At 43.9% G+C, this 24,601-nt stretch overlaps 6 protein-coding genes across 6 annotated transcripts in view; 2 read left to right on the forward strand and 4 right to left on the reverse strand.

The window, feature by feature from the left end:
• Positions 1-24,601, forward strand: part of LOC130140093 (uncharacterized) — a 93,297-nt gene that overhangs the window by 52,530 nt on the left and 16,166 nt on the right. The gene's annotated exons all lie outside the window — the stretch shown is intronic.
• LOC115678018 (uncharacterized) lies at positions 1,189-2,711 on the reverse strand. Its single transcript, XM_056318551.1, has 3 exons — positions 2,091-2,711; positions 1,783-1,955; positions 1,189-1,676 (listed from the first exon to the last, which is right to left on the reverse strand). Exons 1-3 carry the CDS (start codon positions 2,631-2,633, stop codon positions 1,556-1,558), a joined length of 837 nt encoding a protein of 278 aa, XP_056174526.1. The 5' UTR covers positions 2,634-2,711; the 3' UTR covers positions 1,189-1,555.
• LOC115678208 (uncharacterized) lies at positions 5,288-8,143 on the reverse strand. Its single transcript, XM_030601550.2, has 4 exons — positions 7,301-8,143; positions 6,633-6,771; positions 6,119-6,204; positions 5,288-5,990 (listed from the first exon to the last, which is right to left on the reverse strand). The coding sequence occupies exons 1-4, from the start codon at positions 7,580-7,582 to the stop codon at positions 5,862-5,864; spliced, it is 636 nt and encodes a 211-aa protein (XP_030457410.1). The 5' UTR covers positions 7,583-8,143; the 3' UTR covers positions 5,288-5,861.
• LOC115678137 (RING-H2 finger protein ATL29-like) lies at positions 10,117-11,776 on the forward strand. Its single transcript, XM_030601450.2, has one exon. The coding sequence runs from the start codon at positions 10,423-10,425 to the stop codon at positions 11,278-11,280; it is 858 nt and encodes a 285-aa protein (XP_030457310.1). The 5' UTR covers positions 10,117-10,422; the 3' UTR covers positions 11,281-11,776.
• Positions 12,035-15,919, reverse strand: LOC115678134 (RING-H2 finger protein ATL51-like). Its single transcript, XM_056318548.1, has 2 exons — positions 13,525-15,919; positions 12,035-13,396 (listed from the first exon to the last, which is right to left on the reverse strand). Exon 2 carries the CDS (start codon positions 13,340-13,342, stop codon positions 12,236-12,238), a length of 1,107 nt encoding a protein of 368 aa, XP_056174523.1. The 5' UTR covers positions 13,343-13,396; positions 13,525-15,919; the 3' UTR covers positions 12,035-12,235.
• Positions 16,214-18,934, reverse strand: LOC115678136 (28 kDa ribonucleoprotein, chloroplastic). Its single transcript, XM_030601449.2, has 4 exons — positions 18,196-18,934; positions 17,983-18,081; positions 17,331-17,624; positions 16,214-16,492 (listed from the first exon to the last, which is right to left on the reverse strand). The coding sequence occupies exons 1-4, from the start codon at positions 18,565-18,567 to the stop codon at positions 16,382-16,384; spliced, it is 876 nt and encodes a 291-aa protein (XP_030457309.1). The 5' UTR covers positions 18,568-18,934; the 3' UTR covers positions 16,214-16,381.

Below are 24,601 nucleotides of genomic sequence, written 5' to 3' on the forward strand. Positions count from 1 at the left end.
ACTCTATACAACCAAGTAGCTTCAAAAGTACTGGTGATAAGTAGAGTCGTCAAATGAGCGGATCGAGCCTAGTTCGGGTCATGCGGAAAAACAAATCGATCCCATTTAATGAGTCGGATTGAATGCGGGTCGGTGAACAGGAACCTATCGCTCGTCTGGCAACCACCGAGGTGAAACGCGCTGAAGATCAACACCGATGGCTCGTACGCGTCGCGGTCGCCGATGGGTGCCATTTCATGCCTTATCCGAGATGAATCGGGGGTGTTTTGCGACGGATTGGCCAGATCTGTTCGGACGTCGTCCATTTTGCAGTTGGAAGCCCTAGCTCTTCAAGAAGGCATAAAGCGCGTGCAAGAGAGAGAAGAAGTGAAGTGTTTGAGTTTGAGTTAGACAGTCTGGAAGTAGTCAATGCCATTAACAGCTCAAATCAGCCTCCGCGGGAAGTCAACGCAATTATCTTACTGGGCCGGCTTTCTAATGTCTCTGTAGCCCATATTTATAGAGGTGCTAACCAAGCTGCAGACTGGGTGGCCGAGAGACAAAATTCTCTTTCTTTCGAGTGGGTAGCCAACCCTCCTCGAGACCTTTGGAATTTACTTTGTTTTGATGCTCCTTCGTCGAACTTTTATGGTTAAGAACTCCTTAATTCGATAAAATTAGCTTTTCCCAACCAAAAAAAAAAAACTCCTTCCCTAGAATCAATTGGCATGTGTTTATGTTTAAGTTTTGTAAGACTAAATTCAATGAAATTTTTCTCAGTTAATGAAATTGCATTTGCGTTATATTTTAGTAAAAAAGGAATTATTTTCAAAGAAAATTCTAACGTTGTAAGAAAGAAATGGTCTGATATTTTACTTTTTTTTAACTCCTTAGCTCTTGGTTTCGCTTTTTTTTTTTACTTAAATGGGGTCTTCCTTAGACCCACTTTAACCCAAATCCAGATAGGTTTCATTTTTGTAATCCATTCAGACCCATGTTTGAAAAATTCAGGAATCCATATGCCACCCGACCCATCGAAAAATGAGTTAAAAAAAAAGCGGGATTTACAACTCATGGTCACGTCATAGTTTCACCGCGTGCCAAAATATGACTTAGATCGATTCGGGCGAAGCACTGTGCTCTCAAGAGTAATTCATTTCATTCGGCGACAACCGAAGCAAAAAGCTTCATATCCTATCGTCGTAAATCAAATCCGAACAAGCCATGTTATTATTAGTTTGAAATTTACATTTTGAGGACATGGAAACCGCCACCAGATAAGGCACGAACCACAGACGACGGCAGTGATTTTGTCTTTTCGCTGTACAGCGTACAGGCTACAGACTGGAGATCATAGTCATACAATATACAGATCATGATCGGTTTAATCAGGCTCTGTTTTGCTTTTTATTCTTGTCAGGTACTAATACTTATTATGGAAGATTAAAATTCCGCAAAATCTCGGGTTTACCACCATTCGAGGGTCAGGTTCTTGCTCCGCAATCCATGTTGAAATCCATCAGCGTCTTCGTTCAAAATCCGGAAAACGTCCGCCGTCTGTCTCTGGGATTCGCCGCTAAAAAGCAGCCACCATTGCCGGCAAATTCGCAGCTTCCTCTGCATCGTCTTCTTCGTCGTCTTCCTCCTCCTCCTCCTCCGATTCCCACAAGAACCGCGCGTACGACCCCAACACCGTGCTGCATGCGCGCACCAACCAAAGATCAGATCACTAAACTTCACTGTGAATGATTCGTTATCACGAAAGCTCGAAGAAAAATTCGGGATTTATCGGTAGGGGATTACCTGTCTTCCGGTGATGCGAGAACAGCCTGGTTGAAGTAAGATTTGGCTCTGTCCTCGTCTCTCTGGGTATCCCATATCAACTTCCCGTACAGCGACAGCACTTCTCCGTCTCCAGGGCTCGCGAGTATCGCTCTCCCGTAGTACTCCTCGGCTCTCGCTGCGTCTCCCTCCACCTTTTGACAGGAAAGAAGAAGAAGAAAAAAAGAAACAGAGAGAGAATGGTTAGCGACCGTTAGATTTTTGAGGATGGAGCTCGAAAGGGGCCAGCGGGAATTGCGAATCGGCGAGATTCTTCGGTTCTCGAGTACCTCGTGCAAGTACTTGCCGTAGTTCCTCAGCAACAGAGAATCTCCGGGGCTCGACCTCAGCATCTCCCGGTAGTAAGCGCCGATCCCCCGCCGGTCCCCGTATCCGCCGCCGTAACCGTCGCCGCCGAAGTCGCTTCCGGCTCCGACGCCGCCGCCGCAGGCCCCGAGCTCCTCCAGCGGGATCCCGATCCGGGGCCACGCTCCGGAGCGCCCCACGCGGTCGGCGCCTCCGAGGGTCAGCGATCCGCATTCCTCCTCCGGGATCCTCGCCGGGAACGAGAGGGACCCGGCGCCGCTCAGCCCGCCCCGCGGCCCGACCACGTCGCTCTCGGACAGGGCGCGGCGGATGCGGCTCCCGCCCGAGGGTCCCCTGCGGCGGCTCATCTCCAGGTGGAGCGAGAACCTGGGCGGCGAGCCGGGGGGGGCGGCGAACCTGTCGACGGAGAACGAGTCTTGGCGGAGCAAGGATAGGGTCGGCGGCGAGCTCGTGAGCATCGCCGCCGGCGACGTGATGGAGCCGGTCCTTATCAGTGCAGCTTCCATGGCTTTTCGTCTCCGCTTCACTTCTTTCAGTGTGATCTTCTGGGAGAGCTTTTTGACTGCTGAGATGAGATGAGAAACTTTTGGATTTGTATAAGAACTGCAGTGTTCGGGGGGGGTGGATGGGTATATAAAGGTGACGGAGAGCCGTGCGATGGGGCGACTGGGTTGACTCCGACGGAGGGCGGAGATGGCGACACGTGTTGAGGGTGCACGTGAGGAGTTGGCTGAGCATGCCCGTGCCCGGGGCAGTCGGCGCCGGCGAACTCCGTTTAATTAATTTTAACGGGGGAGGAGTCGGAGCTGGTCGAACGGGAGCTCGACACGTGTCGAGGGGGAGGTGGGCGCGCGCGTGAAGGCGGCGACTTTTGTCTGGGATACGTGGAACATAAGACAAGAACTAAAGAATGGCCCCGTCCGCTAATCGTGCGCTTGGGCGCTTTAAACTTGGGAAGTAATTGTGCATGGAAACAACGAATCACTAGATCCCGCCAATTGTATTATTATTACTTAGTATTTAAAAAACGTACTTGATACTACTTTTAATATTAAAATGTAAATGGGTCTGGATGCATATTAAATAAATAATTGATTGGTCGCAACGCACTAACTATGTAATAGATCCATGTGATGCTTTCTTATGTCTAACTTATTTTAGTTTCAAAATATCACGAAATTCGTGCTACAAGAAAGGACTCATGCATGGAATGATTCTTTACATCTCGAGTAATCTTAATGTAGATGGGATCTCTATAAATTCAAGGTAAGAGACCATGTCCCCATAGAAAGTGCGATTGAATTTATATTATCCTAAGTTTGACGTAGTTTTGGAGTCGCATATAGAATCACATCTAATTTGATAACCGTCTAAGCGGACATAAGTGGGAAACTGAAGCACTCTCGTGTAGCTTTACAAGTTTTAGGAAGAGCAGTCGCGAGTAATTAAGAAGGAAAAGGGCAGGGCGACGGGAATTTAACTAGATTGAAGAGATTAGCAATAGACGACCGAATGATAAGGTTGCACTGCATTCCCCCTCTGTCTCGTCTGTCTGGGACGTCAACTGCAACTGCAAAGGAGATGTTGGGGGCGTGGTGGGAACCTGGAAGTCTGTTTCGGCATGTGATGCAACCTGCGAGCTTCCAATGTCCGAACTCCACGTCAGTGCTGGACATGTGAGTTCACGTGTGCTTCCTCCTCTTTCCCTCTTCTTTTTTCTTTTTCTTATATTTGTTATGATCCCTTTTCCGTGCATGCATACCCCCTACCCGAAAAAACCAGAAAGTGTCCTTTCCTAGAGTCCGACCTCTGACTCGGGAACTGGGCGGACATTGCTTGAATTGAAAAATGATCATTTATATCGCCAATAAAAATTAATAAAAAAAATATATTTTCATTTTTTATGAAAATATTTAGATTATTAAGAGCGCACAGGTAATTGAGTCCAAGTATAAGTCCGTTAATATGTCTTATTGAGCTAATAGGCATGCGGCTCTGCTAGTAAAAGGATTGGGGGACTAGGGGACTAGGGGACTGGGACGCTAATATCATAAATGTGAGGTTCAACTCCCGCGCTCTGCAAGAAGCTGGAGCAAAAGTCAAAAAGTGAGAGGAGAGTTAGAGATAAGACAAAAAAAGACATATCATATTGGACTCATATTTACTCAAAAGCTTAAACTAATGAGTTATTGACTAACTATGGTATATAAATTGCTTCACACCACACTTCTTATTCGATGTGAGATTTCTTTAAGACAATTCACACGTGCATCGTAACATTGACATTAATCATTTTTGATATTTTTCATTATCTAATTATTTTAAGCAATACAAGTGATTATTTTTATTCAAATTATTTATTTTTCGTGAAACAAACGGAGCTGAAACAAAACGAAGTGACGTGGCGAATACGACATTCTGATCGAGTTCACAAATGCTAAGGTTCCTTCTCTCCCTACCATGAGTGATAGCATCTAAAGGTGAAGTGGCTAGTATTTGGCCTTCAACAATGAAGACTCACCTTAAAAAAGGTCTTTTGAGTAATGCTAAGGACATTAAGACGAGTCCAAATTCGATTGATGTGCCGAGCTACGGGTCGATATTGGAATAAGTGAATCATATTCAACGCTCCAAAATTTATCACGTCCTTTGATATATAAAATTCGTATATTAATTTTAACGAGCGAGGCTTTATTCAACGGTATTTGCCGAGGAGATTTCTTTTGAATGCAATTACTATTCTAAAGAGTCCTTCCCATGAACAGACCTCTTGATGCTCAGTTAGCGGACAACTATGTAACAATGAATTGGAAATTTCTAAGTCATTGTCGTTTCGAAGTGGAGATAATCCATAATTTGCATGAAATAAATGAACTCGTAAATGAAATCGCAATAATTTCTTCTGTTTTAATTTAATATTCTTGAAAAATAAAAAGGCTTGTCATGCCATGCCACGCTTCAAAAGGAGGCTTGTACTTGCCCGACCGTAGGATGGATAAAACCTCATCCCAGCCTAAATTAGAGTTTAAGTTTCTGGTATTATCGCAGCACGAAGCATGCCAAGGCCTCTCAGCTTTACGTTGCTAATCACCGACCGAGAGAGAGAGAAACAATCTTACATCGTACTCGTCTTTGCCTTACTTAATACAGAAAAGAGAAATTAGTAAAATCCATTCTTCATCATCAAGCAAATCTCCTAATTTTACCCCATTAGAGCCTGCACTTCCTGTCATTTTTCATAGAAAGATCCCTCGCTTCTTTCCAGAAACGAATGGATCGCGGCGTGGGAGGACGTGATCATTAGCATAGACAAAGAGTATAAGGAAAGATTTCACTCCAAGTGGGTTATTCAGCAACTAACAACAGTTCATCTAGCTCCTAGTTAATTTGAAGATCAAAAGACTACTAAGCGACAACCTTTACCATGGGATCTGACTTCAGTACAAGGAAGCATGAGGGACATCACTGTCACTTTATGCTCGAAGAGGCTGCGGCTTTCAGATGCTTTGGAGACTCGTGAAGCAAAGATGAGCCTTCAGCCGAGGACCCAATTTCGTACGTGCCACACAGCACTCGAATCGTGAAGCCGCGATCCACCAAGCTCTCAGTGTAGTTGCATATGAGGATCCATATGGACCCCTAATGGTACGAGCACTTGCTTCGCCTCAACAAGACAAACATCAGCAAGAGGAATCGATTAGATGGCTAACCTCTTTGGCTCGTCGGACCAAATCTTATTGATTCTTTTTTGTCCTTGAAGCAGAAGAGGGAGGTCTCAAATCCTGATTTGAAGTCCTAATTATGAAAAGAAGGGTCTCCAAGAGCATTCCACATACCAATCCAAGAATTCCACCAGCAGCATTCTGGACATTACAAGTCCCTCGTAAGTAGGATAGGACACGAAGAAATTGCTTTTTAGAGAAAACACAAGCGACAAGGCAAACTGAGAACTAAGATGCATAAGAATCCATGATGGTCGGTTTTAACATACCATTACAGGACTGTGGCCGAATAATGCTCTGAATGCAGCATATCCAAGCAAATATCCAGTAAACATTGTAAGCACAACATGTAAGCCTGCGCAGAGACAAATTACCATGTTTCCGAAAGTTACGTAAGTATCGTGATGCAGATGTATGGAAAAAACTATGCAAACCATGACACACGTGCGCAGGAACAAATAACCATATTCCCCACGAATATATTGGCAACCTGCATAAGTGGCATTACTGGGTCATAAGGATAAACACTTGTGGTTTTTTACAACACACAGGCACATTCGTTCCGAAGGAGGAATTGAAAAAACACGTTGCTACTAATCAAGAAGTGTCATATGGAAAAGAGAACAAACATAGTCAACAGGAAGCAAGTGAAACGGGGTAGCTATATTGCTACATCACCGGACTGAACAGCCACCATATCTTTGAGTTCGAGGATTAATCTACTATCCCTCTGCCCCGACCCCCATTCATTCAAATCAAGAGAGATGCAGAGATGATCGTTACCAAACCCGAGTTGATCTTTGTAGGAAGAGAAGGGCTCATTGGTGTCTTTCTTGGGGGTGATGTCTTTCACAAGCTCCTCGTACTCTTTCTTTTCTGCCATCTCGGAAAGCTTCCTCAATCTCACCTTCAACTCTTCACTCTATAATTCAACCAAAAAACAGATCATCACAAAGCAAGCTATGCCCTATCAAACAAAGCCATTTATCAGCTAAAACTTAATCAAGTGCCAACACCCACATAATAAACCAACAAAAAATGCTAAAGTTCTTCACAGATTCTCCTATATCTGGTTTTATCGGCATCAGCAATCACAGATATCATTAAATAGTATCTAATCAAGGTTGCAATTAATATGCTATACACTATACAGAGCCATCGACCAGCTAAAGCATAATTGTAACTACCGATTTCACCCTCAATTCTTCAACCAATCACTCCTTTTGGAACTCCTAGCATGCAATCACAAGAAAGATCAACCTCTTCACACAATCACCCCAATTCAGCAGCTAATTTTGATCGAAATTCTAACACCAACATAAACAACCATAAACAAAATGCAAGCTTTCTTCACAGTAACACGCACTCCTGAACATGCGAAAAACATAAACACCATCAATTTTTCACATCATCTGACACGAATCAAGAGCGCTCAAATCAAGCTATGGTACCTTCTCTCTGGGCTTGGGGCTGGTGAAGACGAAGTGGGACCCGGAGAGCAGGCGGGGCCAACCCGGTCGGGCCTCCGGGCGAGACGCGATCCATATCTCCCGGAGCGACTTGTAAGGCAAATTGGTTAGCGAGGAAAGTTCGGAGGCCAGGTTCCGGAGCTGTTCCGGGAGGTCCGGGTCGTGGGACGCTGACGAGAGGAAACGGCGGACGTGCTCGGTGGCTGAGATGATCAGCCCCGGCGGCGGGTTCGGCCGGTCGGCGGCGGAGGACGCGGTGGTCATGGTTGTGGATTGAGGGTAAATCGCCGCGAGCCCGACGGAGGTGGATCGGCAGCTATGTCGCCAGCTCAATATATCAAGCAGTAACGTACATATAACACACAGCACACTCTCGAATCAATACTAATGTCTCTGAGGCAATACATCGAACAGGTGGTGAACGTGGAATGCGATAGGTTCGGCAGACAAGATCATTCGATGAATCGGCGGACGATACGACGTGAGATGGTTATCTAGACGTTGGCAGAGAGAGAGAGAGAGACAAGATCAACAAGTTCGAGGGCATGCGAAGAACAACCGAACGTCAAAGTATACTCTCGACCAAAGAGGAACAGAAGAGGGATTGAACTTTAGATGACGTGAGAGCTCCTGCTCGGTCGGACGAATGACAAATTGAGCTATCCTGAAGCCTTTTGAGCGTCGTTCAAGCCAAGATCGTCGCCGTCGGAGACTATCGAAAGCCTAGGATGATTGATTACCTGGGATCGACTGCAACGATGGCGCAACTTGAATCGCAGACCCGGGAGAGCAGTGCCGAAGGAGGAGAAGGGCATGAAATTTTTTTTTTTTTTTGAGAAAATGATTCGAGTGACCAATGAACTTTGAGCTAACGTGCAATATCATCCTTAAATTTTTAATTTGTTCAATTTGATCCCTAAATTATAGCCCAACGTGTAATGACATTCTTGAATTTTCAATTTGTTCGATATGATTTTTGAAATTTTGGTTCATGTTTAATTTAATGTTCAATATTGACCCTGGAACTTGAATTAATGGAAGAACAATATTAAGAATAATATTGAACATCTTCATGTAATTCGAGGACTAAGTTGCACATATACGTACCAAAAGTCCATATACTACATTGAACAAATTGAAAGTTCATGGATCATATTTCATATTGAGCTAAAATTCGGGAACCACATTAAACAAATTAAAAGTTCATGGACTACATTACACATTGTGGCGAAGTTCAGGAACCGTATTCAACAAATTAAAAGTTCATGGACCGCATTGCATGTTGGGTTAAAATTTATGAACTATTTATATTATTTTCTTTTTTTCTTTTTTTTAAAGGGCATGAATTTTTTTTTTTTTTTTTTTTTGGTGGTCGTAATAAGGGCATGAACTTCAGACGGGAGAGAATTAGAGGAAGACTTTGAGGCCGGGCTGCTTCAACTGTGGGCTTAATGGGTCTTCTCTTCTTTTTCCTTTCAAATGGACACCCGTTCATCTTTTCGAAATAATCTGAGAGAAACAAAATGAGAACGAACACGATTACCCGATGAATCATCTCTTACGCACGTATCATGAAAATTTCAACCGATGGAAGAAATCGCATGTGAAGTGATCAAAAGTTTCTCAATTCTAAGATCTAATATATTCACGATCGATAATTATTGAGTCGAGCGCGTTGGTTTCTCTTCTTTTTTTTTTCCCTTCGCGAGCGCTTCTCCAATGAGAATGACATCACGAGACATTGTAGTCGATACGCACGAATTGCGAAGGCTTCCCTGAAAAAAAATTGATTATTTTGAATTCCAAGTTGCTTACCATATGACGCTTTCGAGGTTTTTGGACAAGATTATAATAATTTTTGATTGAGATCATCTTAGGAAAAAGCACTAAAAAAGTCATAAACCTATTATATTTGTGTCAATTCAGTCATGAACCTTTTAATTTGGCCAATATATTCCTAAACCTATTGCATTTGTGTCAATTGATTCCATCCAATTAATTTTGATAAAAAAATTGCTGACATGGATGCCGGCCGTCCGACGTGGCACGACTGGCACTGACATGGATAATTTTTAATATTTTTTGAAATTTTCTTTTGAATTTTTTCTTTTGAATTATTTTTCTTTCTTTTTCTTCATTTTGGTTGACGAGGGCCAACAAGCCCTCACCAAATCTGGGCAAGCGTCGCCTCATCCGCAGTCGATGGGGCCACGAAGGCCCTCGCTAGTGGCCAGCGAGGGCTCCTTGGTCCTTGCCATCGGCCGACGACCCTCCTCGGCCAAAATGAAGGGATAAAAACGAAAGAAAAAAATAATTAAAAATTATTAACATTAGCGCCGGTCGTGCCACGTAAAATGACTAGTGTCCAAGTCAGCGATTTCCAATTAAAATTGGCCAGATGGACTTTATTAGCACAAATGCAATAGGTTTATGACTAAATGAGCCCAATTGAAAAATTTAAAAGTGAATTGACAATAATGCAATAAATTTATGACTTTTTTTGTAATCTTTCCCGACCATCCCACCATCCATCCTTGAAACAGGGTCGGTTCAATCGGATCCGACAATCTACCTTGTACTCCGACACTAACATTGCGTGGCACAAGAAACCACCCCCAAGTTTAGTTCTATATGATCCGACACCAACAACAACATGGACATGCATCGATTGTCGATTCAACTCCACCCCCCGGCGATGGGGGGGTTGTCGTTGTGGTTGTGGCTAAGTGGTTGTGGCTAAGTAAAATCTTGGCAGGCACTCCACAAGAAAACCACCTCTCAACACAAGCGACTCGCTCAATTGCTATGATCATTCCCTGCCATGGACATCAAACCAACCTCGCCACGTCCCCTCCACCAAATTAAGCTAATCTCCCTCCTCCCTCTCCTCGACATTCCTCCTCATTTCTCTCTCTCTCTCTCTCTCTCGTCCTAACTTCCCCTTAAACGGCTGCCCCACAACAACAGTCACTGTGGAAACTCCTCCAAAACAAGAGGACACGCCGGTGGTCTTCCCCCCCTCTTCCCTTCCCGTCCTCTCGTCCCATGCGAAGAGCCGAGGCCGGAACGAACCCATCTCCGGCCGAGCACCGCCCTTCCAGGCAATGTCGGGCCCGCCCCCTCCCCTAGAGACCTCCTCCTACGCATCCCCTCCCGTCACCATCATCCTCACCGTCGTCCTCCTCGTCTTCTTCTTCGTCGGCTTCTTCTCCATCTTCTTCTGCAGGTGCTTCTTCGAGAACCTGTTCAGCCCCTGGAACCTGAGGCAGAGCCCCTCCGGGAACCAGAGGGGCGCGGCCGGGGCCAGCGATGGCCTCGACCCGTCCCTCATACAGGCCTTCCCTACCTTCGTGTACTCGGCCATCAAGGACTTCCGGCAGGAGAAGTACGGCTTGGAGTGCGCCATTTGCCTGGCGGAGTTCGAGGACGAGAGCGTCCTCCGCCTCCTGACGGTTTGCTACCACGTGTTTCATCAAGAGTGCATCGATCTTTGGCTCACGTCCCACAAGACGTGCCCCGTCTGTCGGGGGAACCTGGACTTGCCCCTGAGCAAGTTGTCGGAAATGCGTCCTGTGGTCGCGGTTCCTCGTGATAGTACCATGGGAAGCATCCGCGAAAATGAGGAGGCTTCTTTTCAGGGCGCGGTTAGCATCGATATTAAGGAAGGCGAGGAAGAGGAACGCAGAGGAGGGAGTAGCGATCCTGTCGTTATTACAGGACAAGAGCATTGCAAGACGGAGAAGTTTTCGCGGTCGCACTCGACCGGGCATTCGTTAGCTAGGAACAAAGTAGACGACGACAAATACATGTTGAAGTTGCAAGACCACGTAAAGGTCCAAATTAACAGGGGACACACCGGAAGCTGCATAACTTTCGGGGAATTCTCAGGTCACGAAGACATGTTGAGCAACGGTCGATTTGGTCACGTGCCGGGCTGCTCGATGCGCCAGCAACAAGAATGAAAAGTTTCTGGTTTCGAATTGTAGAGTGTTTTTCCTTGCCTCATTTCCCTAGTGGAATTATCGAAGGCCGAGTAACACGGATTGCTCGGGCATCTTGCCCGTTTTGATTAGGAATAGGAAGATAGTACAGATATTTGTTGCGAAACCGAAATACATAGCAGTAGATCATCCTGAAGAGCTTCTTCAATGGGGAGGAGATATTTTCTTTTTAAATTTAGCCTCGGATGAAGCAATGGCGATGTTGGATCACGACCTGAAGCTCGTTCATGGGAAAATGTTGGCAGCAGATGGGTCGTGCTCAGCACGATAGTTCTTGTTTGACAGTTCAACTTTTATCAGGTTGATATGGGAAAAGGAAAACATACCGACAGTTTATTCTAGGAAGAATTCACAAGAGTAGGATTCTGTGCTTGTACATGTACATTTACTGTTGCTGCTTATCTCTATTGTGTACGTAATGGAGGTTGAATTATCTGAATGTCTGGGGTTTTTTGCATTGCTGCCTGTCTCTTTCTTGGCAAAATGATAAGAACTGTTGCAATGGCTATAAACAGACTCTGGTACAAAAAGACGACTTAAACCTTCCTCTCTCAAAAACCAAACTAATAAAATGATCATGAATCTTTAATCTGCATAAGTACATTGGTTCATCAACAAAGTTGGCTGAATCTAAACTATCCAATGCAGTTCGTTGTCAAGAAATTGTGTGCATCGACGGACTAATTCAAGCACTAGAAATGTGAATCACCTGAAAGATCATGACAGAAAGTAAAATAAATAGAGCATCAAAGTAGATTTCATATGGAGGCACATCCTCTCTTGCAAAATTTCTTTCTTTGGTCGGATCTCCAAACTTATGCTTTACCAGGTAAAATGTACCATGACCATTAAAATTTTACTTCAGGCAGAGCAGATCTAATCGACGACTTACTTAGACTCTGTCTTAAGATGATTATCAACTAGGAATGGTTGCAGATTTTACATTTCCTTGTCTGCTCAGCAGCAATCTCCCGCTTGAAAACGATCTTTTCATCGACGCCGGGCCCATTAGACAATCCAAGAGCTTTCTAGTGCGGCCAGACCTGCTTAGCTCTCCTAATGAAGGCTCTGATGATCCTGCATCACTGAAGAATTTTTCGACAGGAAGGCCTTCTTCTTCTGGGTGGTGAATCACATCAGCAACCGTAACCAGGGTCTGACATGAATGATCCATCGAAACAGATCTTGTTATCCGTCTGACACCTTCGTCGCCTATCTCAATTACAGTGTGCCTATTCTCCCAGCACCCTAGATCACTAAAAACTCGAAAGGGTCTCTTACGAGATGCAGGATTTACGCTTGCTATTTCCTCTTCCTTTTCAAGCCTTTCTGAATTTTGTGCATCAGCTGAACTTTCATTTACCTGTTGGCTTCCCTCCGAAGAACAATTACGATCACCCAGATAACTTTCAGCCACCAAAGAAGGTAATTGAACTGGTGAAGCACTGACAAAAACTATGTCGGAACGACACAGGGGGCAAGAAGAGTGGGACCTGAGCCATGTATCGATACATGGGATGTGAAACGCGTGTGTGCATTTGGGCAAAAGCCTTATGCTTTCGTCCTCGTCGAACTCGCTGAGACAAACCGAGCAAGTCCCTTCGATCAACCCAACACCTTTCCTGTACTTGCACACCGTGATTGACTTGATCACCGCCTCGTCCAATCCAATTGTCTCAATCTGCCATGGCTCGTGGACCGCCGGGTTGTGATCATCTTCTAATTGTGCATTGGGCTCTTGGTCCTCTCTCCTCCTATTCTCAGTGTTGCCGCAGTACTTTGAAATTAAGGCATAGTAACTCATGAGTAGGAAAGCGCTTGCCATGATTCCAATTATCGCAATCACAAGAGGGGAGAGTCTAGGACCTGAGTTTCCATCCGAGAAATCGAGCGGCGGCGGCGGCGGCGGGAAGACGATGTAACACCACTGTGGACAGTACACACTGCAAAAGCCCTGTGAACAGTCTCTTGTGTTTGTGTATGTGAATGGTACCCAAGTTTTTGGGTTTCCCACAGACCCCATAAGAAGCTAAAGAGATTCTGAAATATGTGTTAACTCTAGATGACACTTCTAATCCTGAAAAAGAAGACTTGGGAATATCAGGAGAGCGTCTGTAGGTTAAGGACACTGCAAATACAAGAAAGTTTTTTACATTTGAGATTTAAATGGGATATGAAGATAAAAGTTGATGGAGAAAAGCTTACCTGAGAAGTGGGTGTGGATTGGAAGGCTTTCTGATGGTGGGTTCCTGATCAGAAATGAGATAGAAGCTGCAAAAAGAAAAATTGCTGATTTGGCTTGTGAGAGAAGCTGTGTAGGTTAAGGCTGGCAAGAATGGGCAAGTACAGGGCAAGATTATATGTGGAGGAATGAAACTTTGTTCAAAGAGACAAAAAAAAGAAGTTAGAAGGTGGTGTTGAAAAAGGAGACAAATAGGGAGAGGCGTGGAAAGCAGTGAAAAAAAAGAGAGATGTGAAGCTGAAGAGGGAAGTGGTCTCTAGTGAGGAGGGTTCACTTCATTCCACCCTTTTCCTTTTCTTGTTCAACCTCATTCTCTTTTCTGCAGCTTTAATTTTTTTTTGTTTTCTCTTTTCTTCTTGAGCATATTGGTCTGTTGTTGTTGACTGAGAGGGTTGATGGTTAAGATTTTATTGAAGCAATCAATGCTTTTCCATATGCTTGTCCGAAGCCAGCTGACACCAACATGTAATTATGAAATCGATCTCTTCATGCACAGAATGGGAATCAATCAGAATTTGATAGGCTTAAACGTGTACCAAGATTGACAGACCATCTTGCTCTAGTTGATAAGTAGTGCCGTCAAGGTAGTTGCACCAGCCAAAAGGAGAGTGCAAGCAAGCATCGGAATTCTTGCTTAGGGCTCTCTAGAAAATAAATATCTGATTTAAAAGATCATGGGAACTACTATAATCTCAAGAGATTGCATCTCCTATTTCTGTGCATTTATACTGTAGTTTCGTTCATTTTCATCAGACAAAGGATGTTCAGGTTGGTAGAAGGACAAACGATTTACAATGGGAGGAATGGCCCATGAAAGTCATGTCACTCGCCCAGCACATTCGAACTGCTAAATCATATGACCTCACATGAGACTCGTCATATTCAAAGTTGCTTGCATATAATCAGCTCCAATGCGCCGGGTCCATACGAGAACTCGTGAAAGGCAAAAATGCTCATCCCAATGATTGATACCCTCGTTCCCCAACTCCAAGATTTGGCTTTGGGGACCAGGTCTAAACAACCGTGGAATCCAGGTAGCTGAATTTGCAGACAAATATCAAACTTGAAATTGACAAAAGCCACAGAAAAAAGGCAGAACATGTCTTGACCATTAAGGCCAACTACAGCCAGTTAACAAGAAAAATCACCAGAGAGCAGACAACATCTCGGCCAGCAAAGAAAAAGCTTTAGTCAAAGTAAATCAAAGTGGGGTGTCAAAAAAAGCCGAAAAACTCTTCAATAATCAGTCAACAGCAGGCTTGCTAAAGTCATCGGTGCAGTCACCAACATTGCTTTTCCGGTTCTCCAAGAAATTGAAACCCTAAAAAATTGTGCTCTTTTATGTGCCTCCTGGGAATGCTAGTTGAAGATTGAGAAGCAGCGCAACTATGCTCATTCTTTTGCAGAAGTACATTCAAATCCCAATGCCTGACAGAAGCTCCTGCTCAGAGGTAAATTCAAGAAGTGAACATTCATTTTGATTCTCTGATGTCTATGGATTTGCACAACGGCATGCAATCCACACCCCATAGACAATTGGAAAATTCTCGATGCTTGTTTTTTTCCTGGAACAAATAAGACCGGAGCACAATTTTTCGCAACCACAAGGATCAGTGAAAGAAGAAGACATCTGTGTATCAATTTAAGTGGTGATGCTGTGGTTTATTGCGATTGCAAAGATGACACGAGATCTACCCTCAGTTCATAACCTAAAAGCAAACCGACATATTTGTGTGTGTAAATTCAAGTCTCTACACACACAAAAATTATATCTGGCAACAAGAAACCAGTGTTCACCAAACAATTAACAACCATTAATAGCATAAGACGATCGAACTTAAACGGATGCCAAATAAGTACATGAAATTAGTAAATTACAGTTACAGATAAGGCTTCCACCTCATCAATCAACAAGTATGGGATTAAAGTGGCTAAACAAAGGAGAGAAGATGAAGAAAGGGGAAGTTCGTGACGACAAAATATGTCTACATAAGAGGTTTGTCTGAGAGGATAAACACACGATAAAATTTAAAGGCTATAACTAAAAGTCAGTATTGATTAGAATGATGACATGAAATATATTATTCTAATGTAGCTCATGGAGCAGAAACAATAAGTCAGGAAAATAGTTCAACCAAATTCTCAAAAAGTGGGGTAAAAAAAAAAACAAAGAGGATGGATGAGAAATGAAAGCCAGGTTTGGATCCGTCTGTACTATATTGCAGTCCTACACCTCAACCATTCAACTTCTGCCCCACATATTGTCTATTTCATTGGCTATCTAATCTTATTCTCTGATTAAAGAAGAAGATCCGAAAGGAACTTTGATTATTTGGTGCGAATGCCTTAGCACTGAGACAAATTGCCTCACAAAACAAAATTTCCCTATAGCACTTCTCCAATTTTTCTGAATGAAAAATAGTTGCATGCGAGTAATCATTGCAAGTTTATAACAAACGTGCAAAGATGATTCCATTAGAATGTTAAAAATGCTGACAAATCTACAATCCAACTAAAAAGACAGCCAGGTTTCGGCATACGGGATCTTTTTATATCGAAATTCATGTGTGATTTACAAACAAGTGCAGTCTAGACTAGGGGAAGCTGCACTGCCCTGATCTCAGCTTAAGTTGTTAAAGTAAGCAAAAAAAGTAGGAAACACAAAAGAATCACGACTTCTCTAAGCAACATTTCCATACAAGAAGTGATGAGTCTATAAAACGCACAGACCAAGGAAATTCCGTGCTATATTCACAAGAGATGTAAATAAAATAATGCTTGCAGGTTAATGATCTTTGAACTTCACATCAGCAAAGCAGGTCATGATTTATCAGGCTGACCCTCGGAAGTTTCCTCCCCTTCATTTCCACTTTCAGATTCGGCAGCATTCCTTTCGCTAAATTTTAGACGAAGTGGACGACCCATCAATTCCTGCCAGAGAGATAAGTTCATATCATGAGTCCCAATCAAAAGAACAGCTAACATTACTAAGTAAACTGAATAACATCATCTATGTACACCTGAATCTTTACATGCTATTCACTTGTTCATACACCTATGAAGATATGAGCAGGCACCGAGCTAATCTGACGGGACAATGGTTAAAGCAACAGGCGTGATCTATCATATAAAGAGTTCATAAAACAGAAAATACGAAAGGGACAAAAAAATGGCACGTTTATCTATTTTTCTATCTCCAGAAAGGACTGGAAGGACACAAATTCCAGATACACTGGTCTTTCAGTTACTCAGTTAAATGCTCTTCAATGTTACAAATCATCCACATTCCAATATCAAGACCCTTCTATGGTCTCAGAGATCAGTTCACTGCCCTTAATTACAGACACAAAAAAAATCATTATAAACCTGGTGGTATACTTATGAGTAGTTTTACATGTAATAGAGCAGGTGAATGTCCTCAGGAAAGATATAGTCTTTATATCTACTCTACTCTCCTAGGGTGACTTTATATATTTACTTGATATTCCATTTCTGGCGTAGTCGAACTATAAATTTGAGGAGCATATCTTTCTGGTCATCAGTAGATAATTTACCACCAAGGCAGTTACGTATATCTAATTAATTACTGACAGAATGCACTTAAATGACATTTCATGGAACAATGATTGCTATGAAGTAGCTTCCATGAATATGATACCCAAGTGAACCAGTTGATGCTGTCATGTAATGTACTATTCACACATAGACAACAATTAGCAAACCAAAAATGACACTTGAAACTATTCATATAGTTTTGCTCAGGCATTACCTTTCCATCCAATGCAGAAATTGCTGCCTCAGCTTCCTCCCTGGTGGCAAATGACACAAATCCGTAGCCGGCAGATCTACCAGAAGGGCTTTCAAAAACCACTCTACTTGACACGGGTTTAAAGTTCTCCGAAAACAATTCTCGAAGATGTGTCGATCTAACTTTCCAAGCTAGATTAGACACATAAAGCTTGTGACGGGTCTCCTTAGGGGAGGGAGCGTTAGGTGGAGGCGGAGGAGGAGGTCTCCTAAATCTCTTTGCAAACTCTACTCTGATAATCCTCCCAGAGACTTCCTGCATTGACACATCCAATATAAGGAAGTGAACTTACGATGTGTGAAACTAAATTTAAAAGGAGGCGACATTTTTTAACGAGGTGACTATTCAGTTTGCAACTATCTGACTTCAAGACCAATGCAAATTATAGCTGAAAACACGCTCATAGTGATGATCGGGTCACCTCAACACAACAAGAATAGTGCAAATTATAATGACAACATGATCTGCATCCATTGTCTTCAAGGAAAAATCCTCAACGGCGCACTGATCTTCTCAATTCAAAGTCATTTTTCAGATTTTACAGACAAGATTACTAAGAGGGGCATGAGTGCATATTCAAAGAGAAGCTTCAACATATGTTGCAACAACTCACAAATGAATCGAATTTGTCAACGACAGCCTGAGCTTCTTCTCCTGAAGACATTGTCACGAAAGCATAGCCTCTGCTTTTCCCATCCTTCTGCTTTATAATCTGCAACGCAGACCTACTACAGTTCAGTTTCAAACTGAAAAGAGAAAAGAACAAAGCTCACAAACAGAAAGAGACGACAGCCTAAATGAAAAGAACAAAAAAAAAACATAAAACCTCGACGTCTTTGGCAGTGCCACACTGGCCAAACAGGTTCTTGATGTCGTCGACGGAGAGTGACCAGGGCAAGTTGACCACGTAAAGCTTCTTCTTGATGTTCTGCTCCTGGGTCTTCTCGTCAGCCTCGGTCTCCGCCGCCGCTTCTTGGACCGCGAAGCACAGCTCGAGGCACGGTCTCCCGGTTCGCCTGTTGTGGGGTGCATGGCGAAGCTGCGCGCGGGGCGAACTCGACGACTGTGAGGGCGGGGTCGCCGGAGGGAACCCAAGCTTGACGGAGGCCGGCGGCTTGGCGTGCGCAGGGGAGCGAGGGTGGAGAGGAGATGACGACGGGCCCGAGAAGATGGAGAGCGCGGTTTCGAGGGTCGCCATTGCCAGCGGTTCGGAGAGAAGCGAAAGAGGATAAGGAGTGGGTTTGAGAGAAATTTGCGGGGCCACAGCTGAGCCGTCGTCGTCGCCGACGGTTCGATCCTTTCGCCGGTGTCTTTCTGCGGCTGCGACGCCGGGGAGCACAGGTGGCTCCCGACGGCGGGCCCGGTTTTCAGACGGTCGCTCCGATCCGAACCCGATCAGACGCGCGTGTATGACCCGGATCCGCCTTTTTATTAAGTCTGGTCGGGTCCTGAACAGAAGGTAATTTTACATTGGATGTTACCTGAAACGTTGCAAATTGCTCAACCGGGCCTTCTCAGTATTGTTTTTTGTTGGCAATTGGGTCATGAGAGAGAGAAAAAGAGAGCCGAGGTCGTGACCCTCGCAACTCCGATTGGCGACGAGGTCGCGGGCCTTGCGACTTCACCGGTTGTTAATCTTGAGCGAGGGCCTCTCTCTCTCCATATTGATCGGATAAAATTGTTAATCTTTGAATTGATGCAACAGGGGAAGTGCAATTCCGCCCACGCATACCTTGTCACTCTTTTCTTATTCGGGGCAAAGGCGGCGGCAGCTCCCGCTCAAGTCCGCGAGGGACGTCGGCTCCTCAGCTGCAGCTTCCCATGCCTAAACTCTAAGATTTGATTTTTTTCTCTTTTCTTAAAGATAGATGTTTTGTTGATGTGGTATTGTATGTAAGATGACAAGTCGACAATTAATGGCCACATCAACATTTATAGAGGATGAACTCGAACGAAAAACAGATTATTTAAGGATTCCATTGCACGTAAAAAAAGTCGAGTGACCTGATCGAACATTTTGTAATAGTTAAGAGACCTCCGAGGCCTTTCTTCAAGAACCTTCGTATGTCAAGGGCTCAAAATCCAGCAAAATGCACAAATTCAGAATCAGTGATGTTGGGCCGAATCCAATTTCCCCAAAGAGCACATTGACAGGCTAAATGGCTTAGAGAACAAGTCCAATGTGAATTCAATCTTCATACATAAACCCAAAAGGCCACAATTTAGACCGTAAACAAATGCTAAAAGCCCATTGAACATTTGAAACTCCCTTTGATGAGCTCGTGGGAAAATATGGGCCAAAAGTCAACATAAGTGATGTCTCTTAAGGCCCATAAGATTAGTAAAAAAATTGCAGAACATTGGAGTCACCAATTAGAAACCAATAATGAGAAAATCCTCAAAGAAATGAGCACACAAGCTAAAGAAACAGAAGAGGGCGATAATAGGTAAAACTACGCTCCATTTGTTTCACGGAAAATGAATTGTATTGAAAAATATTTTCAAAGGAGCTTATTTTCAAGTAAAGTTATTTTTCCCGCATATGGCTGTATTTTGTAAATAATACGGAAGTCATTTTGTGATGAGAAAATTATAAGACACACATTTGAGAAAGTGTCTCAAGTACAACCACTGTCCTAGGTTCAGGCGTCGAGGACTTAGGTCTGCCGCAAGCGTCTCAGCCCCAGCCATTGGGGTCCTGAGCCCGAGCAATCGGAGTCTAGTTTTACTTTGGAAATATCTCTAATTTTTTCAAAATGATGTTATCTTTCCAAGGTTCCGTTTGTTTGGCTAAAAATACTTTCATCATTTTCTAGCATTTGGTTTGCTTAGGAAAATGAGTCAATGGAAAGTATTTTCCGAGTCAATGGAATATCTATGTTTAAATTTAGGAAAATAATTTATTCTTTGAAAATCGAAAAACATTTTCCAAAATATGACTAGGTATCGACACTTGGACTCGAAACTCTATTTTAAGCATGGAAACCCCAACATTAGTGTCCAGGACTAGGTCTCTGACACCCGGGCCTAGGTCCATCGAGGGCCAGCCCCTAGTGCCCATGCCGGGGTCCATCCAAGCAGAGCCCGATGCCCTGGCGCTCATGCTCGATGTCTCAGCACTTGAGCGTGGGTGCATAATGGTCGTGCTCGGGTCGTCGATGCTCGAGCTATGGTCCCCAACACTCAGACCCGGGTCCACGAAGATAATGTTCGAGTCTTCAATGCTCGAGCTCGGGTTCTTAGTTAATAAAATATTTGTTCTAATAAAATAATTTTTTAATTAATTTCTTTTCTTTCTTTTTGCTTCTTCTTCAATTGGTTGCTGGCCACTGCGACCGTCGGCAACCGCCATAGGCGAGGGACGAGCTTGCCTAAGGTCGGCAAAGTTCGACCTTGCCAGATTCCAGAGAGCTCGAGCCTCGCCATTTAAGGCGAGGTTGGCAAGGCTCTGGTGACCTTGAGAGCCTTGCCCAGCTCACCGAAATCTGGCAAGGTCGAGCCTTGCTAGCTTAGGGTGAGCTCGTCCCTCGTTTGTCGACCGGCCAAGAAAGAAGGAAAAAGAAAAAGAAAGAAAAGGAAAAAAGAAAATTAACAATAAAAAATTTAATTTTTTTGTCATTTTCTCAAGGAAAATCAAATTAGATACCCAAAGGCGGAAAATATTTTCTAATTCATTTTCAGATTTCAGCCAAATACAAAAAAATATTGTCACTTTTCTAGAAATGAAATGAATTTCTAGAAAACGTCACATTTTTTTATGGAACGAACAGAGTTTAAGTTTAAACATAAATTTTCCGTTGACTATGAGAAGAATTTTGGTCGACCCGTCCTTGTAATTCAAACGCCGGAAGAATGTGGAAGATGATCTTCGATAGTAAATTTATTCCGAAACGAACGCAAGTCACCGTAATAAGAAGTTGCCATCATGGCAAGAACTAAAGAAGACTCACCAAATCATATTCAGAATTTGCAGGGGCAATAAATTCTCTCAAGTAGAGAGAGGACTTGAGTTCGAATTCAGTGCCTGGCATGTCAAAATATCTTCTCTTACATGAAGGACTCAAGAGTCAATGATGTGCCAGAATTGATGGGTACCGAACCAAGTTGGTCTTCAATCGTCGTCATCAGCAGCATGCGAAGGTTGGAGATTCATCTCCCTTGTAGAGAAAACCGGGAGGAGCAATCAACTGACCTTCATCCACGAGAACAGCGACCCGCGACTGTGGCCCAAGCTTCGTCCTCAGACGTATATGAGCTCAAAATATGACTATTGGATCAGTACAGGTACGAGTGATGGACTCCGAATCGAATCACCCATGCCGACATGCCCTTTGGTTGCGACTTATCTTACCATAAACAACTTAATCATAGTTCAAGGAAAGACAAGTGTCATCTATAATCAAATTGAGTTTGTCGATTGATTTTGTCCATCACATCTTAAGTAAAATGAAACGACGTAGAGCTCCTCAATTTGGCTTTTCGGTTTATCCAAGTGCTTCCATTTTATGGTTAAGCATAACACGCAAGGTCCCTGAAAGTCTCATGTGTCCATGCCCTTATGCATAACTGCCCCTTATACTTGCATTCATTGTGCAGGTGGTCCGGGCTATCTTGCTTATATGAATAAGGCTGAAAACGATGCCCCCTTTCGAGAGCATTGCCCTGGAATAGCCTCGCTAAAAGAGATTTCTCAAGGGTCACGAGGCTTCTTTCCCTTAGGCAGAGGGACCATTTCCGGGTCCAAAAGGCATGTTTGGTATCATTCTAGGGATCATAATCTTTGATTTGATGTCTCTTAGGTTCTACTAATCATGTACGACTGCATGATGCATCATTGCTATAACAATTAAGGGTTTTCTTTTTCATGTTGAATTCATGATTTTGACTTTCCACAAAGGGTTTGACATGACCTTGGTACCTTGTTTGGGGAATTCTGTAGAGGGAACCACGGGCTTTGTGCTTCGGACCAACTCGTGTAGCCCACGGGGCCCCAAAAACATTCGTGAAGGAACAAATTATTTTATTGGGGGAGACCTCCTAATGCAAGCAACATCCGGGGGTTCCAAATTCATCTTCTCGTTGCTCTTCATAGTCAATTCACAACACCTCCTATTGGCTTGCTTGTTCAATGTCAAAGCAGGAGAAGTACCACACGGGTCGTATAACCATCTCGGTTACTTCACGTGAACACGACTCCTCGCGAATCCTCTAGCTCCACCCTCCGGCGTCCGTCTTCCCGAATCGCGTTAACATCGACCCGTTTCTCGACCGGGGCGCACGAGGAAATGGAAATTGAGACAAGCGATGGCGAAAGAACCAATCCCATGTCTCGAAACCGAAAGGCGGGTCGAGCAAACAGTGATAGTTATAGGCCAGAGATATTGCCTCCCCTTGAAATATCTCTTTGGGTCTGGTCAGATGATATTCTAATACAGAAGCGAAAGCGATCCCCAAAAACAATCGTGATCGATCCCCTCTGTTCTGATCCTCTCCTTCTTCTTAACTTCCTTCTCTTTTCTTTTCCCTTTCTTATTCATACAAGAGTCCAAGCAAGCAAACACCATGCCCGAGGAGGCCCCGCCAAGTTGGGGTGTTACAGCAACTGATGGTTTCGTCTTTAATGGAGGGGAGGGCGGCCTACGGTGGAGAGAGAGAGAGAGAGAGGAGCTTGGCGTCACCAAAAGATTTTATGTCCACTTTGGCATAATTATCTTATTAAAGTTGCTGGTGCCTCTAGTTCATACTTATCTCTACTTCACATCATGCTTTATCTTCGTGTGGGAAAACATGCCCTATGTTGAACGAATATACTAGTATAATGTTAGGTCCTTCGACTAAGATCACGACATAGAGCATCGAATGGATGAGATGAAATGAGTTCGGACCATCGACTCTAACAAAACCCGCGCAAAAACCCGTCACTTCAAGATTTTAAATTCATTCCGACGCGTTTGCTAAATTCACCGAGCGATTACCCGTCGTCCGGTTTCGAATCTTTGCGGGCGGGGTCGTTCCGGATTCGACTTTCGCCGTCGAGAGAGAGAGCGGAAGACGAAGTCAAGTCAAGCCGAGCCGAGCAATTCTAGGAGGGCTCATGTGGCGTTACCGCATATTTAATGCTGCCCCTGCGGAAATAGGAAGTTAGGTAAATGTTGGTGACCTTCCCATGGCATTGACAAAACGCTTAAAACAAAAGGAGGGCATCTCCATCACCATGGTGTGGGCACGAAAGGTGCCTCCTCCTAATTATTTTTTGGCCGTTCACATGACGTCACATAATCGAAAGAATTTAGTATGCAATCACCACAATATGACGTCATGGCGTAGGCAAAGGTCGATTGAAGATCGGAGTGGCGTGACCCGCGATTGCCTCGCCCCCCCTTTGATTTGGTTTTTAATTTGGAGCGAGGGGGACAGATGGAGGGTGCGCAATCAAAGAGAACGAGGCATGATGGAGTACACGCGTTGGTCAAGAAAACACAGAGCAAAATACCCAATTTCTCTTTCTTTCTTTTTTTAATCGATATATTTATTTTATTTTATTTAAATTTAGGAATAAATTTAAGGAAAAAGAAAAAGAGTGGAAGATGAGGACATTTTTTGGATGGGAAAGGGAAGAAGGCGATAAGCACAAATTGAGAAGCATACAGGGAGGGATGGATGGGAGAGTGAGATCCACATCCTACCCCACTAACCTTTTCTAGTGGGTGCTCCTCCTTTGCCCACCTTACACATAGGAAAAGTGAATCCTACAATTGGTCACGCAACATCGGAATTTGATATCAGAGTATCTCGACTAACTTTTCTTATGTCAATAGCATGTGATGTGCGGTTGCAATTCGATTCCTCGTGTGCCAAGGTGCCGCGGCGGTACAGTTTTCGATCGGAAAGAAGAGGCGTGAAATCTAATCTGGGGGAGTGTAACTCGACGTGTAGAACTTCCGACGCGATTGGTTAGAAGTCATGGCTCTCCGAAGCAACGGAGCGCGTGCTTCCGGTTCCGTCCGTTTCACGAACCGAAACGATCTAGATAGTTGCCGGTAAATATGTATTGCGTGAAATCTAATCTGGGGGAGTGTAACTCGACGTGTAGAACTTCCGACGCGATTGGTTAGAAGTCATGGCTCTCCGAAGCAACGGAGCGCGTGCTTCCGGTTCCGTCCGTTTCACGAACCGAAACGATCTAGATAGTTGCCGGTAAATATGTATTGCGTTCTTTGTTGCAGTTAGTT

This window comes from Syzygium oleosum, unplaced genomic scaffold, assembly GCF_021117445.2.
Source record: "Syzygium oleosum isolate NSW1041296 unplaced genomic scaffold, Sole_v2.1 Sole_v2.15, whole genome shotgun sequence".
Taxonomy (NCBI): Eukaryota; Viridiplantae; Streptophyta; class Magnoliopsida; order Myrtales; family Myrtaceae; genus Syzygium; species Syzygium oleosum.

Excerpts from the sequence above, each read along its gene's own strand:
- LOC115678137 (XM_030601450.2), top strand. The coding sequence starts at position 10,423 with ATGTCGGGCCCGCCCCCTCCCCTAGAGACCTCCTCCTACGCATCCCCT.
- LOC115678134 (XM_056318548.1), bottom strand. The coding sequence starts at position 13,342 with ATGGGGTCTGTGGGAAACCCAAAAACTTGGGTACCATTCACATACACA.
- LOC115678136 (XM_030601449.2), bottom strand. The coding sequence starts at position 18,567 with ATGGCGACCCTCGAAACCGCGCTCTCCATCTTCTCGGGCCCGTCGTCA. Across the intron at positions 18,082-18,195 it reads GCACTGCCAAAGACGTCGAG|ATTATAAAGCAGAAGGATGG; the intron begins GTTTTATGTTTT and ends TCTGCGTTGCAG. Across the intron at positions 16,493-17,330 it reads TTTCTGCATTGGATGGAAAG|GAATTGATGGGTCGTCCACT; the intron begins GTAATGCCTGAG and ends TCTCTCTGGCAG.
- LOC115678018 (XM_056318551.1), bottom strand. The coding sequence starts at position 2,633 with ATGGAAGCTGCACTGATAAGGACCGGCTCCATCACGTCGCCGGCGGCG. Across the intron at positions 1,956-2,090 it reads ACGGCAAGTACTTGCACGAG|GTGGAGGGAGACGCAGCGAG; the intron begins GTACTCGAGAAC and ends TCCTGTCAAAAG. Across the intron at positions 1,677-1,782 it reads CTCGCATCACCGGAAGACAG|CACGGTGTTGGGGTCGTACG; the intron begins GTAATCCCCTAC and ends GCGCGCATGCAG.
- LOC115678208 (XM_030601550.2), bottom strand. The coding sequence starts at position 7,582 with ATGACCACCGCGTCCTCCGCCGCCGACCGGCCGAACCCGCCGCCGGGG. Across the intron at positions 6,772-7,300 it reads GCCCCAAGCCCAGAGAGAAG|AGTGAAGAGTTGAAGGTGAG; the intron begins GTACCATAGCTT and ends GTTGAATTATAG. Across the intron at positions 6,205-6,632 it reads CAAAGATCAACTCGGGTTTG|GCTTACATGTTGTGCTTACA; the intron begins GTAACGATCATC and ends GTCTCTGCGCAG.